The sequence below is a fragment of the Eptatretus burgeri genome, chromosome 1 (assembly GCF_056783735.1).
Source record: "Eptatretus burgeri isolate ZD-2024b chromosome 1, Ebu_testis_v1, whole genome shotgun sequence".
In the NCBI taxonomy this organism is placed as follows: Eukaryota; Metazoa; Chordata; class Myxini; order Myxiniformes; family Myxinidae; genus Eptatretus; species Eptatretus burgeri.
In genome coordinates this window covers 88,543,123-88,560,622 of record NC_140961.1, presented here as the reverse complement: position 1 = coordinate 88,560,622, position 17,500 = coordinate 88,543,123, and the positions used below count along the sequence as shown (strand labels likewise).

Sequence of the window (17,500 nt, the reverse complement as noted above, 5' to 3'; positions counted from 1 at the left end):
TTGGAAAGTTAGGATTGAATAGAGTTGTTTGGTCTGGAGACGCGTCGGGGACATCTTGATGCAAATTAAGTAGGGAAACTGTGATCTTAAGTGTTACGTGTCACCACACATGGGGTGGTGCGGTGTTGATTAGATAGGGATTAAGGATAATTTCTCCCCAGTATGTGATTTCCCCCTGTGATCTATTCCTACGTTTTTGCATTTACAAGCCAGCCATGAAGGAGTTGCGTTTTTATACCACCAACAAGCATAACCACAAGCAAGCCAGACGTGCCGAGCAGGCAGAGGCCCTGCCTTCCTGGGTTTTGTGCGAGCAAGCCATGCCCCGGAGGTGGACAGTTGTTCAGTGTGACGTCGAAGAGAGATCGGGGGCGAACGCACAAGTTCGGTGTCAGGAACGCTTGCAGTTAAGAGAGGAACGTGGCTGGGACGGAGGATCTCACTGCTCTCGTCTCGGCATGACAAAATGGCTTTCCTTCAATGCATGAAGAAGACGGCGCGATTCTCGTGTTTGTGCTGAGGATAATTGGTTCCCATGGTGGAGCAAGACGCTGGCAATTGGCTCTTGGTTGGGTCATGAGAGATGGACCTCAAAGCCTCGTGTATGTCGCTGAAGGGGACAGCGCCATTCTGCAGAGTGCCACGGCGTCAGTGGAGACGATCAACGAAGAAGCTTCATGGCGTTTCCGAGCCCTGGTGTTGAAATTCGCTGACGAATTGCCCGACGTACATTTGCTACAGCGAGAGAGCGGCTCGGCGCCATTTTTGGCACGTCTACATATGTAGGATGAAGCGCCTCGATTCCAAGTTCCATAAAGACCATCTCTGGACTAAGCCAACTGTCAGAATAAAGGGAGGAGTTGCTTTTCTTATAATTCGTTTCCCCCTTGTGTGTTTTTAAGTCCGTGTGTCGAGGTGTCTTGACTTTACCTTAAGTTTACCTCGCATATTATTACATTTTGAATTACCCTTGTAAATATGTCTATTTTCATTAAATCCACATTTATTTTAAGTTGCTGTGTCTGTGTATTTGTCGTGGGGTTCGAGTATAAACCCCTTGTGCTGTGCTTCCAGGTGCCTCCATCGTCCATCAGTGCCGCGCCCCACCCCTCCTGTGTGCGTTAAAATCTCTGAGGATCAACATGTCCGCCTCCGCAGGAAAACCGCTTGGCAATCCGGACTGGCTGATACCCACTCGTCCACCACAATTTGTGTCAGGGGGATTAATCTAATTGCCAGACCCATGACGATACCAGAAGCAAAATTTTAGCCATGAAGGTAATTGTTGTTTGTTTGTTCGTTTACAGAGTGAGGCTCATGGAGGAGCTAGATTAAGAGGGTGTTGCTTGTTTCACTGTTGTCATGAAGTGTTTGAAAGATTGCATTGTGGGCCTCTCCAACATTGATAGAATCAAACATTGTGAAATGATTCAAAAAATTAAGATTATTCATAATCCATATGATGGTGGAATTTCATCAATGAGAGCCCTGCTTGCTTATGAATGGATGTTTGCCACATTCAAATCCACTTTTGATTTGATGAAAACCAATTTTATTCACTTCACATGTTTGAAAACAATTTTGTTTTCAAATGTGTCACCTGGTGGCCACCTTCCCATATTGACACCATTTTGGGGAATTGCATCTTTTAACAACAAATGACATTAAAAACAGCAACAATGCTGTAGGGTCAAAGACCAAAAGGTAACACTTAATAATTTTCTGATATTTTATTCTTTTAATCATTATTAATATTTGATCATCTTTTGAAGGACTAACGAGCAAAACATCATCCGCACCTCATTTCCCAAGGAGATAAGTATGTTCTTTGCATTTTTTTAGCTGGTAAGATAAATTGAACCATTTTGTGACTGATTTGACTCTACTCGTGTTGAGCAGTCGAATGTACTCGAATCAAAGGGTGAATAAATGAAGAATGAAACAGTAAAGAGCAACAATTTACAATAACTGGGAAGTGAGGGGGAATGAGAAATTACTTCCCCAACTGGTGGGTTCCATTCATTGACTTAATATATATGAACCATATTTTATCAACTTATATTGTGGAAAGTATATTATTCGTTTAAGAAAAAAAATTAACAAAATGGGATTTCAAAAAAATATTTGTTCAAAAAACATGATCAACGTACCATACACTTCACAGAGAGTCGGTGCTTCCAAAGCAGTCTCTGAGCAAGCGCTCTGCAGAATGATAGCTCGCCTACTCTTCGCGACAAACATCATGGGATCTTTAACGTCCACCAACTGATGCCGGCAGAGAGGACGCCAGCTTTAGCGTCCATCCCAGGGACAGCACACGCATCAATGCATCACCCTGCCTGCAAAACACTGGATTTTGTTTGTACGTCCATCAAACTGAAACAATTTTGTTTGTATGTCCATCATCATGAATTATCATTAAGTTTGGATTGTTACCAGCCTGCTAATCTATACTCTTGTTTCCACGGTTGGCCTGCAAATGTGAATCACTTTGCGACGCTACACCATGCCAGCGAACACCAAGTCAACAGTCTGTACTCTCATGTCATGTCGAGAATCAAATCCCGATGAAACGGCTCAAAGATAGCTGCACTACCTCTGTGCCATCCTGACAGCCTTGGCTAGCTATACAGTGTTGAATAGAGATAAGAACTCGAGGAAAAACTGATTTGAGTTATGCTTTAGGTTTGCGGTTTGTTCTTTGCACTTACATACAACATGAAGGTATTTGCATGTGGGGACTGAACCTTCACACTGACAGTTGAAATTGTGCCGGAATGGTTCCTGTCTCAGTCTTCCTGATATTCATTGGGTTTGGTTTGACTCTGAAATGAAAACGAGCTGCTTCTTACCCCCAACTGCCTCTGTAAAGGCTTTATTTTCTGTTTTTTTTGTTTGCATTACATATGGCTTCCTTTGTCAGATTTTTCTTCTCCTTGCATAAACTTTCCCACATCCTGTGGGGAAATCCGCTTATTGACTTTATGTTGACAGAATCAAAAACAGGTAGGAATTTTTTTTTCCCACAGTTCCTGAAAACCCAAGAATCTAACTTGCACTATGCACAGTGTGAGTAAAGGCATATTTAAGTTTATTACTATTCAACACAAATCTAAGGCTGATGGAAGAACTTTATAAATAAATTGCTGCAAAGGTAAAGACATAGGCATCGGTATACCTTTGCATGAATTATAACATATCTATGACGACTTTAACGGTCGATAGTATTCCCACCTTCTGGTGGGGTCAGCAGCAGGAAGTTTGTTGCCAAAGTCTTTCACGAACTGGCCGTCCAGGGCTGACGTTTGAGTGAAGGTGGCAGGAATGTGGAATTTGTTGAGGGTTGCCAGTGATAACTCACCTAGTCTTCATCGACAAACAATGGAATCTTTAACGTCTGTGAACTCATGCTCACAGACGGTTCCCCAGCAGAATGGCCATCCGATGGATGGTGTACTTGCAACACCCTGTGTGCAAAGCACTGATCCGAGTTTTTATAGTTCAGCTGAGAATTAAACCGAGACTATATCGGTAAGTGTACTTCCACTGCACCATCCTGTTCAATGTCATTATTGATATATTGTTATCATAATAAATAAAATGCAAAATACAAGGGTTAGGACAACAATAATGCTTCTTATATTTCACTTCCAAGCCAAAGCGTCGTCGGAAAGCGACTCAAGAATACAATGAAAGGTTTGTATCTCCTGCCGATTGAGCAGCACTGTGATCGGTCACATGATAACATATATGTGTGTCTGTGTGTATGCGCATGCATGCGTTAAACCTTATACCTTAGTAAAGCATCAAGGCACCGTTCTCCTCCCATATCAACCGGAGCTGCGCGATCTGTGAGCAGTAATGTCGGTCTGCGACACGAGAACTTTACCTCTGCCTTACTGCCCCACCAACCAGGAGGTGGGGTTGCGGTCAGGCATGACAAAAATCCAAAGAAGGCCCTTCCAACCTGATGTATGCATCATGGCATTAAACGCCATGAGTGCGTGCGTGTAGCAGACGGACATTACTGCTCACAGATCGTGCAGTTTCGGCTGTTATGGGACGTGAACTGCGCCTTCCTGCTCTATCAAGCGAGGAGGTTTAGCCGACTAGGTTGCATGGTCACAAGTAAACAATCATGTGGTATGATGTGATGTGTCGTCCTGACGAGCTCACAAGTGCAAAACCATGGTTGGCGACTCCACCGTCCTTCACTTGTGACCTTTAAATCCTCGGTCTTTAAAATGGACTCAAGTGTGCACTGCTGAAGCTAACCGGGAAGTGAAGGAAGTGAAGCAGTGTGCATGCACTCATGGTGTTTAATGTCATGATGCATTTATCGGGTTGAAGCCTTCTTTTGGTATGTATATACATACATACATATACAGTGTAGATAATATACATGAATGAGCCAAAGTACCCGGCATTGCCCGTTGTTTCCTGTTCTTTTTTTGGTGGGGGCCGAAAACTTCCCTACACCAACTAAGGAATAGGGTTGGGGATCATGTAATTTGAGCTTTCACCATGTTTAAAAGTCTTCGGCACTATGGAGTGATTAAAAAAAACATATATATCCAACTTATTTTTTCAATTTTTTTTTGTCCAAAATGCTCCCCAACACTCACTGATGAACCTCTGAAATTTTGACGAAGATCCGTTCAGCCATCTCTGAGAAAAACGACACAAACACACATCTCTCTTATAGCACAAATATACAGTATATATATGTTAAAAGACACTTCAAAATAAAACAAAATTATCTGCTAATCTGCCACGAACACTACTGTAACGTATTAAGGAATATGGAGTACACAGCTTGCACAAAATCACAATGAATCCGAAATTTTTTTTTTTTAAATAGCATCGCTCGTTCTGTTGTGCCGTATGGAGCGTCGAATCCACCAACCACAAACAACACTGGAAACCAGAAGTTTTCTATTCTCAGAAGAATACCAGAAAATGTATTCTTCCAGAAGAAGGATTTCTTCTAATCTGATCACATATATTATACAAAAGTCCTACATAATGGAATTGTCAGGGAGCACCTCAGTGTGGTAATCTGAATACACATGAACCTAACAATGCAATACTCATAGCCATAGTAAATTAAAGATGTCCATGAAGGCTTTGAGGGAACCGTGTAAAGGTGTACAGGGGAATACAGTAATTAGATTCTGTGTGGTTGTTTCTGGTGCCAGATCAAATGCGCAGCCTGTTGACAGTGATGAACAGACTGCTTGTACTGCTTTCTGGTGTAACTCTGTCATTAAAGCTTAAAGTGCAGTCAGATGACTGAAAATGGTCATCATCCACCCTATCTGTAAGCTGTTCATATGGATTTTAATCTCTGTGGCTGTTGCTTCGTTTTCCCCACTTTTCCAAACTATCCTTTAATGGCATTCCAGGATGAGCCACTGGCCCTGGATAGGCCATCCTCTCTGCAGACGGCCGATTTCACAGCAGCCTCCAATCCGACATTTTCACCCATTGCACCATTCCCGTCTGAGCTGCCGCATGTCAACGGAGGATTTCGTTACTCGCAGCACAGCTATGGGCGGAGAGGCAGCAGTCTTCAGTCTCTGGGACCACCACCGCCACCGCCAGCACCAACGCAATACACCCCTGCCAACAATGGCAAGTTTCTCAAACACAGCAAGTGCATTCTCATGTGTTTATTCATTTACCCTTTTATAAAGTTGGGTTTCCAAAATTTGGTGTTTTAACCATTAAGGGGTCACCAGCAGGTTGTATAGACTTGCACAACTACAATTATATGAGAACAACATGGAATCTTGGAAGGGTGCTATGTAGATGATGTAGAAAAGAGAAGGAAAATGGGGATTTGGGTGCAATATTTCACCAAATTTCATTAGCTTTGATTAGCAAATAATAATAAACATAGTGGGCTGACAAGATGGCCTACAGGTATGCACACACGACTCTAAGCTGTCTTGCCTGGGTTCAAATCCTGACACAGCTAGAAACTGTTATTCAGATGCTTCACAGGCTGGGTGATTTTTCAATGTGTGTGTCATCCCTCGGATGGACATTGTCTGCCAGCATTAGTTGGTGGACGTTAAAGATCCCATGGTGTCCTTAGTGAAGAGCAGGTGAGCTATCACTGGCACCATGAACAAATTACAAATTGCTGCCCGAACCAGCAAGTGACATTGCATCAGCGGAAGAGCGGCACAGCCACATCCTCAGCCAATGATCCTACCCTGCAGCCTTGTGCTGCATATGAACAAAGATGGAAATACCATATGGTACTTCATTGGCAGGTATCTCGAGATTTTGGGGCTGACAAAATACTCAGCTCAACATGACTGCCTCCAAAACAGAATGGAAGCTTTGCATTGGCATGTATTTTGTGGCTGGGGGGTTGAGCATCCATGGGGTGCAGTTAAACCCACTATCTTACATTTAACCCATTCGATTTTCTTCCCACAAAGGATGCATTGCCTTCCAGGACTTCCCAGCTCGAAGCTTCTCACATTGAATGGAAAAGCTTGGTGTTGGCTTAGTGGTAAGGGTAGATAGCTCGGGAACTCAGGGTCCTGAGTTCAAGCCCTGTTGGCTGCTGAATTAACACCAGGTGGGGTTGACTCAGCCTGTCATCCTTGTGATGTTGGTGAAATGAGTACCAGTGTACTGGTATAAGGGCACAGACAGCATCAGCAGCATAGTTGTGCCCCAACAAAATGTTAGCTACCTGGCGGCCAAGCTACGATATGCAAGAAGACAATACATGGATAAATATATTCCCCCAAAAATGTCCCATTTGTTCATTTGTCTAATTGTGTATGTCATGCATGCTCTCCAACCTCCTTGTGTATTACCCTTGCTGAAAGAAAGGGCATTGCGTCTGGGTCCGTTTGTTACTGACGAAATCTATAGATTTCGTAAGTATATTGATGACTTCCGTCATCTGTTTGTGTGTTTGTTTGTGTGTGTGTTTGTTTGTAGGCACGATAACTCGAGAACGGAAGAAGCTACCAATGTCAAATTACACCACGTGATTCAGGAGGGTGATGGCTAGTGCTGGTAAAATTTTGGTCAAAATCAGTTGAAGGTCAAGGTCACAGTGAGGTCAAACATTCGATTTTTGATGGTTTGCTACAGAATCATCATAGAAACTTCTGGTTTGCATCGCCACCTTGTCTAGAGACAGCTTTTATTAGACAAGGTCAGAGGTCAAGTTGACGATTTCGTAAGTACCAGTCTATGACTGCTTGTTTGTTTGTCTGCACAGAACTTGTGTTTTTCTCCGCAACCCCTCGTCAGATTGAGACAAATTTTTCACCATAGGTACGACCAATCATGTGGAATGTTTAAATCATAATTATGACGTCATCGATCATGTGGTGTGGCAGCCATGTTGGAAAAACGGAAAAAAACTTTGGACCTCTATCTCTGAAACCACACCGAGGAGAAAAATTGAAACCCGGCACATAGGAAGGACTCCTCATGATGAATAAGTGATATTTTATGACGTCATAATTGCATACATAGAGTGCTACATCTGATCAGTATGAAAAAAATTGAGGGTCAAGTTGGGATAAAATGGTCAACAGAAAAAAAAACTGATGTCATCAGAGAGGTGATTTGGCAACCATAATGATAAATATTTTTTTTAACTTCAAAAATCTTCTCTGAAGTGGCTGAAAAGATTGAGGTGAAATTTTACACGTCTGACCATCTATCCATGAGGAACAAAAGGTTCACACAGATGATGTCATAGGTCACATGGTTTGGCAGCCATATTGGATTTAACCAAAAACTGATTAAAATTTGCTCCAGAACAGGTCAGGCCAGATTAAATCTGTGACTTGCCACAGGTACCAAGTAAACCTGAACTTACCTTTTTCATGGTCGGTTTATCGGTGACGAAACCATCTTCACTAGGTTTCCTGGTGAGGAGGATATATGGATATGGACACTCAGCAGGATTAAAAGCAAAACCTGACAAAGGGCCGAGAAGCACCTTATGAGCCAACAGCCATCCATATGTTGTGCCCAACTGTGTCTGCAGACATCTTCCTGCAGTAGGGTTACTTTTCTTCTAAGGTTGGTGGCAGGATTTGTACTCTGGCCACCATAAAACACTTCACTCTGCAAAATGAACCACAAAAAAAAAATCTGAAAACCCACTCCGTGAGAGTACCTCCTGTGCAGCTGCCCTCTGTAGGGCAGTTCACCAGATGACAGGATTGGGGTAAAGACTTCGGGACCCCCACTCTTTGATGATTGGAGGAAATCCACGGGGTTGCCTTCCCGGGTCAGATTGTGTTAGTGTGTGTGTCGGGGTGGTGCTGAGGTGTTGTGCACCACACGGCGGTCTCCTTGGGTTAAGCTGAGGTGGTCACTTCGGGTGGGTGCCTGGAATGTCCTATCCCTAAGAGAGAATGATCACCTGTCTCTGTTATCATCTGAGCTCAAGCGTTTGAATATTGGTATTACAGCACTCTCTGAGGTTCGGAGACTGGACTGCGGCGAGATCATGGTAGGTGGTTACACTTACGATTGGTGTAGTTGCTCTGATGGTTACCATGCCCAAGGAGTTACTGTAGCTGTGTCCAATAAGCTGATTACAATAGCAATTGAGGTAACAACGGTCAATGAGCGCATTATGAGATGAAGGATTCGTCACTCTTTAGGTGTCGTTTCTCTCGTCTCAGTGAATGCTCCAACTGAGGCGAGTGATCTCACCGTGACACATTCTATGCGACGCTCAAATCTGTAGTTGATCATTGACCCAGGCGAGATACTCTTCTTGTCTTGCGGGATTTCAATGCATCGCGTGGAACTGATCAGGATGGTTCTGAGACATGTGTTTGTCCCCATGGGTGTGGAACCATGAACCAGAATAGCACGAAGTTCCTTGATTTTGCAATAAGTCATGAACTTAGTGTGGACTGTTCATGGTTTCAGCACCCACAGGCTCATCACTGGACTTGGTATTCCAACGCTGGTGCTGTGGCAAGGAGATTGACCATGTGCTTGTTGATGGTCGCTGTAGGATGGTCCAGAAATGCAGGGTCTACCGGAGTGCTCAGTTCCTCAACACTGACCAAGGGCTTGTTGTAGCAACTCTGAAGATGCAGCTTAAATCTCAGAGAATGGCCCCATCCCAGCATGGGCTGGATGTTAGCAAGCTCAAGGATGAGAGGGTAACTGAGGAGTTTGTGGAGTGCCTTCAATACCACCGTCCTTGATGTTGCCGGTGGATGTCTTGGAACTCACCGTAGGGTGAAGAATTTTGTCTCTCAATGGACGCTGGATACCATTGACCAGTCGCAGGGCCAGTCTGAATGGCAGAGCTGATTTGTTCAGAGAGCTGAGGCGTAAAACTATACGTGCACCAAGGGTGGACAAGGAGGCCTATGTGTGAGGAATCTGTGAGGGGGCAGAGCATCACCTGTGTTCAAGTGATTCTCGTCTTGCTTTCGCATTGCATACTTCCACGCCTTGCATATGCATTGCGGAATTCACGCATTGCACACCTCCAAGCCCATCCCTCGGTGTTACTGCAGTTAGAGTGGATGGTCGAGGGCTCTTGACATAAGAGTGTGAAGTGAAGGCCTGCTGGGCTGGTTACTTTGAGTGGCTGTACCAGGCTGATCCACCAGCTGTCAAGTTGGATGTCAGCGGTGTTACTATCTCTATTGCTGACCCTCCAATCAACTCTGATCCACCATCGCTTGTGGAAACACAGGCTGCGGTGAACCGGTTGAAATGGGGTAAAGCTCCTGGGAACTGTGACATCCATGCTGAACTTCTCAAGGCTGGTGCAACTGCTGTACTCATGTCGTTGCATGCAGTTCTGTGCTCTGCCTGGGACACAGGCATCATCCCAACTGACTGGAAGAGGGGCCTTGTTGTCCCTCTCTGGAAAGGGAAGGGTGATCGCCAAGACTGCAGCAACTACCGAGGGGCGATGCTGCTCTCAGTGCCGTGCAAGGTCTTTGCTCAGATAATTATTGATCGGGTTCACCATGATCTGCTTGAGCACCAGCATCCAGAGCAGTCAGGCTTTATACCGGAGGTCAACAATTGACCGTATCCTTGCTCTTGAGGTCCTAACTGAATGCAAACGAGAGTTTTGGCAGGGGCTGCATGTAGCCGATGTTGATCTCTGCAAAGCATTTGATTCGGTGAATCAGGATGTTTTCTGGAAGATTCTTGGGCTTCGTGGGGTGCCACCAAAACTGAGCAATCTGATGTCTGAACTATATTCTGAGAGTTGCTGTGATATGTGGTGATACCATCTCTGACTAATTTCTAGTTGTTACTGGAATTTGTTTCGGGGGGGGGGGTGTACTGGCCCCCACACTTTTCAGTGCTTGTACGGACTGGATTCTGGGGAGGATGTCAGAGAGATTATGGTGTGATGCATCTTTTGGGAATGTCAAGATCTCTGAGCTTGATTTCACAGATGATGCAGTCATCTTTACGGAGACTCTAGATATCCTTCTGGGGGCACTCGAGGTGCTGAGTGAGGAGTCGGATCCACTGGGATTATGTATTTCCTGGGTCAAAACTTGCTCTATGGATGTGAGACTTGGACTCTGACCAGGGATCTGAGATGGCGACTTAATTCCTTTGGTACCAGGTCTCTTCGGAGAATCCTGGGCTATTGCTGGTCAGACGTTGTGTCCAATGAGCGGTTGCTGAGAGACACTCAAATGAGATTTGTTACTTGCATAGTCTGTGCCAGCTGCAGCTGTATAGGCATGTGGCTCGTTTTCCTGACGCTGATCCCGCTCACCAGATTCTCTCAGCGAGGGAGCCTCGTGAGTGGAGGAGGCCAATGGGCCAACCACATGTCTTGTGGTTGCAGCATGTTGATCAGCTTCTCAAGGAGATGGCGATTGGCCAGGCATCTGCCTGGGGGATGGCCAGAAGGAGGCCCATGGAGTGTCGGCGGAAAGTGGACGCAGTGATGCGCTGCTCCGGCACATGCTCCCATACCTCACTTGGCTGTGCCTGGATGCGTTTGAGGCTAGAAAAGTAGCAGCTGAAATTGGAATCCTATTCAGGTTCCTCCTGATGACTTCATCATTGTTTTTTGCTTGTTTGGGTTCCTTCTGATTACTCCAATGCATGACTGCACCTATTTGGTCTTCCATTTGATCTGAATTGAATATACTTTAATCCCATTCTAGATTAAATTGAGTAATAATTTAAAACGTCATGGGTCAGGGTCAGGTGTCCAATAAAAACGGGGTTGCCTCAAAGCAGGACATCTTGGTATCTCTCTGCAGACAGCCATCACTGCCAGCATTAATCGCTGTTATATCATGTCATCATTGCCATCACAATCACTGCCAGCAGTTATAAAGTGGCAGTTCTAATTATGTCTCATTAATTACGGAACACACCAGTACACAAACAACACACAAAAGTCCTGGCAAGGGTCTGCAATCTCTGATTGCTCTTTTTCTTGTTTCATTTACAATATGAGGCTTATGGTTGAGCTTGTGTTTGGGATAAAATATTTAGAATTCTCTTCATAAAAAGATGTTTTTAGCACTATACTGCTGACAATTATTTTTCTAATCCTTGTTTCACAGGCCCAACAGACCTGAGCATGAAGAAACTAACACCGGGAGGTGGAAGTCCACCTTCTGGGCCAGGAAAAGGGTCTATTGCACAATTGAGTCCCACAGAGGTTAGTGCAGTACGTCAGCTCGTCGCTGGCTACCGTGAGTCTGCAGCTTTTCTTCTTCGCTCCGCCGACGAGCTTGAGGGTCTAATTCTGCAGCACAATTGAGCATGAGGTTGAGCAAGAATAAAACACAAGAAGACTAAAAACGCAATCACAAACTATCTCACTCATTCTGTTTTCAGCACCTGTTCTAAGGCCTCCTTTCTTGCAGGCCTCAAATGAAGCCTTTAAGAAGCCATGCCTTTCTTTTACATTCTAAACAACATTGGTGCAGCATTTTCACTTCACATGATAAAACTGTTGCACATCATTTATGTAAACATATACGTGTATGGTTCTGCTTAATCAGGTATCGATGTAACTACTCAGTTGTTATCATTGTGACTTCCATTCGCTGAATGCAGCCACCCCTTAGAGCGAGAGTAGTGATTACCATGGAAAAGCATTCAATGCAGGATTTTGCTTTTTTCAGATTTTTATTTCAAACTTCATTCTTCTTGTGGACAAAGTTTTGATGAAGACCTGCATTTGCAAAAAGTCATTTCTCCAGAGCTGAAGACCCGATAAAGTTCTAATGGTGCTTTTATTTAGCAATGGAGGTGTGGCAGAACGATTGGTGGATGGAGGGGAACTCACCTGTTAGGATTCCGGTGCAGGATTACTGGGCCAATTACAATGCAAAAAGATCAGTTCATCGCTTTGAAAGATTTAGCAAGAATGCTCCTGCAGACCTGGATACATATGGTGGTGCACCATTCTGTGCTTGTTAATGCAGTGGAGTGTTTGTTGTCTTGGTGATCAATGCAGTCTTCGATGGACGTAAATGGGTTTGGTGGATGCAAAAAGGGTAGTTTGACAATAAGTGAGAGTTATCGGGTGCACCTGGTTTCATGGGTGAGAGACATGATTCACATGGGTTAGTTTGACTCTCGTTACATGCTGTCAATCACAGGGCAGCTTTAAGGGAACTTGTACCAAAAATCTTTCCGACAATTTGTCACCACTTTCATAAAAGTGCATTTCTCAAATTCATAACGCAAAAGTTTTCAACGTTTGCTGCTCGTAATTTCGGAAACTTTTCTTCTTCAAAAATTTGCAATTCAAACTTTTCAGGTGTTGCCGTTCACTTCATGCTTAACACGTTTCGGTCATATCTGCCAAAACTCATCTGCAATTTTGCATAAGATTTGTTTTATGTCCGGTTAGACGTGACGCAAACTACAGCCGGGCCAGGAAAGAAGCAACTTTTCTGCAACATGTTATGCTCCACACTTTTGATAATCAAAACTTATGATTGGCATTACCAACGACTTACAGAAAGAGCCTCTACAATCATTTTTGGACAAGACATTTTTCTATTTAACACAACGCCGTTTCATTTGATACAAAGTCAAAAGGGTTTGTTTTTGCTTATTTTTGCATTGGCGATGCATGAAAAAACGTTCTCTGCTGTGATTTCATATAAACAACAAATTTGTTCTGTAAGTTTATACAAAAAAAAAAAAAACAGGATCCAAAAATAAAAATGTACAACTAAATATTTCATTTAAAAAAGAACACTTTTACATACACTAATTTATTCCAAAACTTTGCAAGCTATTTTTATTTTATCCATTCTTACGCACCTGTACAAAAAGAGAAAGAGTCCAGAAATTGAAGATTCCATCACAAAGAATATTCGAAATTTCTTTTGGAACCTCTTGTATGACGTCGCACGTACACAAGCCGTCTCGTCATTTTCCTCGACAGTAGATTTCGGTCAAACCACAACCTTTGTGCACTGCAGCAGATAGTTTGATTCACATGTACATTACCTCGTCAACACAAAATAAACGTTCGAAATCAATTTTTGCTTGGACACCCGTCCTTCGTTCAGAGTTGACTGAAAATTTGACAGAATTGGAAGAATATTTACTAGCCAGCCCTCCAGGGGACAGTCGAAAAGAAAGCCAATTTGCATAAACAACAATGAATAAACAACCAGTAAGTTACTGAAGTGCATTCAGAACACACACACACACACACACACACACACACACACACACACACACACACACACACACACAATGTTCAATTTGGTTCATGAGATACAAGTTCTGTTTCCTGTTGCCTATTAAATGCGTTCGCATAAGCTGCGACTATTTTTGACTCAAACTGTTCAAAATGAACTGTTGATCGACTCTATAAACAGCACTTCATGCCCATATAAGTGGGTAGAATTAAAGTTTGTTTGTATACATTCTGACATGGTTGTGATGATGTAAAACCATGCTCTTAGTGCAATATGTTCCAGGTAAGCATCTGATATTAGATGGCATGGTTACCTACTCCTTTTTCATGCGAACTGTTTTATTTACTGTAACAAAGCTACCATGGATTACTTTAATGCATTTGATACAAGCTTGTAAAGTTTTTATTACCTTGTTTTATGTCCAAGTGCAGTTATTTATTTATTTGGATATGGGAGTAAGGGGGAGGGGTGGGGGGTTTGGTGGTTACAGGAGGCATGTGAAATGTTTTTTTAACAGCAGTGTGAAATGGGTGGAATCACACCAGCTTAATGTCTTATTTATAGCTGAAGTACTGTTGAGCTTTAAGATGTCAAGGTTACATGTATTTTCAGTGTAACCCTTTTGGTGGTGGAAAATAAAACTGCATTCTCTACCTGGTTTCCAGCTCTAATACTCTTTTGCCAATCTGAATTATTTTCCTTTAATGCAAAGAATTTTCTTTTTATGCCTCTTCCACAAGCCTCGACTATGTATACAAAAGATAAAAATAAAAAATTTGTTGGACTAGTGAAAGAACATTCAGCAAAACCTGATACTGCAGTCTCGGTTTTGTAATTTGTTTTCACCTTCAAAGAAGCTCATGCCCAAAAAAAACTTCTCTCCCTGTCAAAGCTGCTCTTCATCTATTTGCTGACGACTCCACCCTCTGCTGCATCATCACCCATCCTTCAGATCAGCAGGCTGCAGCCTCTTCCCTCTCTTCAAACATTGAAAGAAAAAAAAAATTAGAAACTGGTCAAACACTTGGACTATGTCTTTCAATCCTGACAAATCTCACACTCTCACCGAAAGGACCATCTGGCAAACCCTCCTATGTACTTTCTTAACGAAATTCAGTCATTTAAACTCCTAGGTCTCACTATCAGCCATGATTTTCTTGGACAACCCACATTTCAAAGTTGGCCTCCAAAGCCAGCTGCTGACTAGGCATCTTCCGTCATGCAAAGTCCTTCCTTGGCACACCTGAACACTTATCCACATACAAGGCCTTCATCCACAGCTTGACAAATACTGCTCTCCCCTCTGGACTGGTGCCCCTGCCTCACACCTTGCTCAGGTTGATGGCGTAGAAACCAAGGCCTTCGAGATCATTGGAAACTCCCATGATCAAGCTGAGACTGGGCCTATCATTTCCACATCACAGACATGTGGGTGGTCTATGTCTTTTCCCACCTCCTTTCTGGTCTTGCACCTTTTACCCTTTCCATTATTTGTTCCCCCACCCTCTCCCCCTGGTCCGTGCAGGGCCACACAGTCCACCAGCAACACCCTTCTGATGAAACTCCCAAAATTCAGGCTCACTGCTCACCTCCACTCATTAGTTCCTCATTTATTTCCCCGCTTATTCGAAAACCCATAGCTCAAACACACATACTTATTTTAAATTAACACAGGGGGTGGGGAAGTACGTTTGTTGTATGTTGTGAAGGCCTCTTCAAAAGTGGCAGTCCACCTCCTACTCTTGTTCCTTCAACCACAGATATTTCAAATCAATTGGATGAAAATTGACAATTTTAGAAATTCAGCCTATGTTGACCTTTTTGCTGAGGTTTACCTCAAAAATAATTGGTGGTTGAATTCAGTGAGGTGATATGAAAATTCTGTTCAAATGTCAAGTCAATCAGATGAAAATTGACTTTTATAAATGTAGCCTATGTTGACCTTTTGACCCATGTTGACCTCAAAAATAAGTGCTGGTTGATTTCCGTAACTTGATATGCAAATCCTCTTCAAATTTCAAGTCAACTGGATGAAAATTGAGGATTTTATAAAATTGGCCTATGTTGACCTCAAGAGTGACCGCTATAACACATGGTCATGCAACATGTGGTAAAGATTCAATTTCCTCCGCTGAACGGTTTTTGATGTATGATGGACCATCCCCGGATGTTTAGACATCGTCCTCCTTCATATGCACCAGGTATGGACAGAAGCACATGGCAGATATCAATGAAGACTGACGTGAAAATGTCAATTAGTGGATGAGTACACCGAGACAATCCCCTGGCGAATGTGAGGAAAATATATTGTGTATGTTTCCTGGAGTATCTGTCACGATATTCCCAGTTGAGGAAGAGGAGAAAGTTACTGCTTCGGCAGGTAAAGATGAACAGCAGAAAGATGAGGACGACGAGGAGCAATGGAGTGAGTGATACAGACACGGAGTCGTTCATCTAATCCCAATTCACAAGATTGAAGTAGTGTTACTGGTTTGTGCTGAAGTAACTTCAATGCCAATGCACATCGTGACAGTCACACATGTAATCCCAATTCACAAGATTGAAGTAGTGTGACTGGATTGCGCTGAAGTGACTTCAATGTCAATGCACATCGTGACGGTCATTCTAAGATTGAAGATGGTCTTTTCTAGGATGAAAATGACAGGGATAACAAGTATAACAAAAATATTGAATATATTATATAAGACGTGTAGATATATACACAGGCTATCAACTGTATTTTCAGTGAACATCTTTTTGTCAACTGTGGAATTCACTTCCCCAAACAGGGAGGGCAATCCGTTTTAGAGACATAAAATAAGAATGCAATTGGTAAATGTGGAACACATCACGTGATAAAGTGCATTTTTATGAGATAACAATTCATCAGTGTACTGCAATTGATTTTGCAATCAGGTGGTCTGCCAGGGTGGTCACCACCCCCTAAAATGTCTTAATGGTCATACCATAATTCAGAGGACCTGGACACTTCATTCTGAGCCCATTTCATTTGAGACGTCCTGTGCTGGATCTGTAGCCCTTTGGGGTGCAATTCTGGTCATCTGCCAAAAGAGGTGCCACCCCTTAAAATGTCTGTTATGGAGTACTATTCTCCATTCTCTATTCAGGTGCCACTGATGCTGCATTTTAGGTGTTTCATTTGGGACCTCCTGTACTGGATATTGTGGTGTGTGTGTGTGTGTGTGTGTGTGTGTGTGTGTGTGTGTGTGTGTGTGTGTGTGTGTGTGTGTGTGTGTGTGTTCTGACAGACTGGGAGCTTCAGCCACTCCCTACATCCTGGCAGATGTCCATTTTAGAAGTTTGGAGGGAGGTTTCTAACATACTGAAAAGTGCTTCCTTGGGACCTTGTTCATTGGCATTTGATGATCTGTGGTGCTGGTCTATTATTATTATTCTTCTTAAGGACGAGTACTGCTGGATGGTAAGTAGGCCTGCGTTTAGATCTATCTTCAAGTTCATTTTCCACATCCCGACTTTCATTTGCTTTCGCATTATTTCACGAGAAAACTTCCACTAAACCAAGTTATCTGTCTGACTCGGTTTATCTTGAAACCAGATTTGCAAAAAAAATATTAAAGAAAGAAAAAACACAAAGCACGAGCAAACCACAAGTGCTTGACACAAGTTAGGCAAAGAACAAAATTATTCTGAAACTTTCCTCCATTCAAAGTTTAATTTGTCCAAAGAGTAGGTTTTAAGGTGCTGGATGATCCAAAGCAAAGCTAGACATCACAGTTTTTTGAAGCAACACGATTCCAACGGTAAGTTTGAATTGAAGAAAGTTTCAACAGATATAAATA

General features: G+C 43.0%; 1 protein-coding gene and 1 long non-coding RNA gene across 4 annotated transcripts in view; one reads left to right on the top strand and one right to left on the bottom strand.

Annotated features, from left to right (window-relative positions):
* The window catches only part of NOL4 (nucleolar protein 4), a 512,661-nt gene extending 498,329 nt beyond the window's left edge, over positions 1–14,332 (top strand). For 2 of the 3 annotated variants that reach the window (XM_085891232.1, XM_085891224.1), the window contains exons 10-11: positions 5,406–5,634; positions 11,574–14,332. In XM_085891232.1, the coding sequence (XP_085747358.1) occupies positions 5,406–5,634; positions 11,574–11,773 (429 nt within the window). In that variant the 3' untranslated portion in view covers positions 11,774–14,332. The remainder of the gene's footprint in view (positions 1–5,405; positions 5,635–11,573) is intronic. The other variant, XM_085891239.1, reaches the window with a different exon arrangement.
* On the bottom strand, positions 5,498–13,433 carry LOC147034925 (uncharacterized). The gene is made up of 3 exons (XR_015060787.1): positions 13,294–13,433; positions 7,862–11,758; positions 5,498–5,622 (listed from the first exon to the last, which is right to left on the bottom strand). It is a non-coding gene; the product is annotated as an uncharacterized LOC147034925 (long non-coding RNA).
* Positions 14,333–17,500: the final 3,168 nt, after the last annotated feature.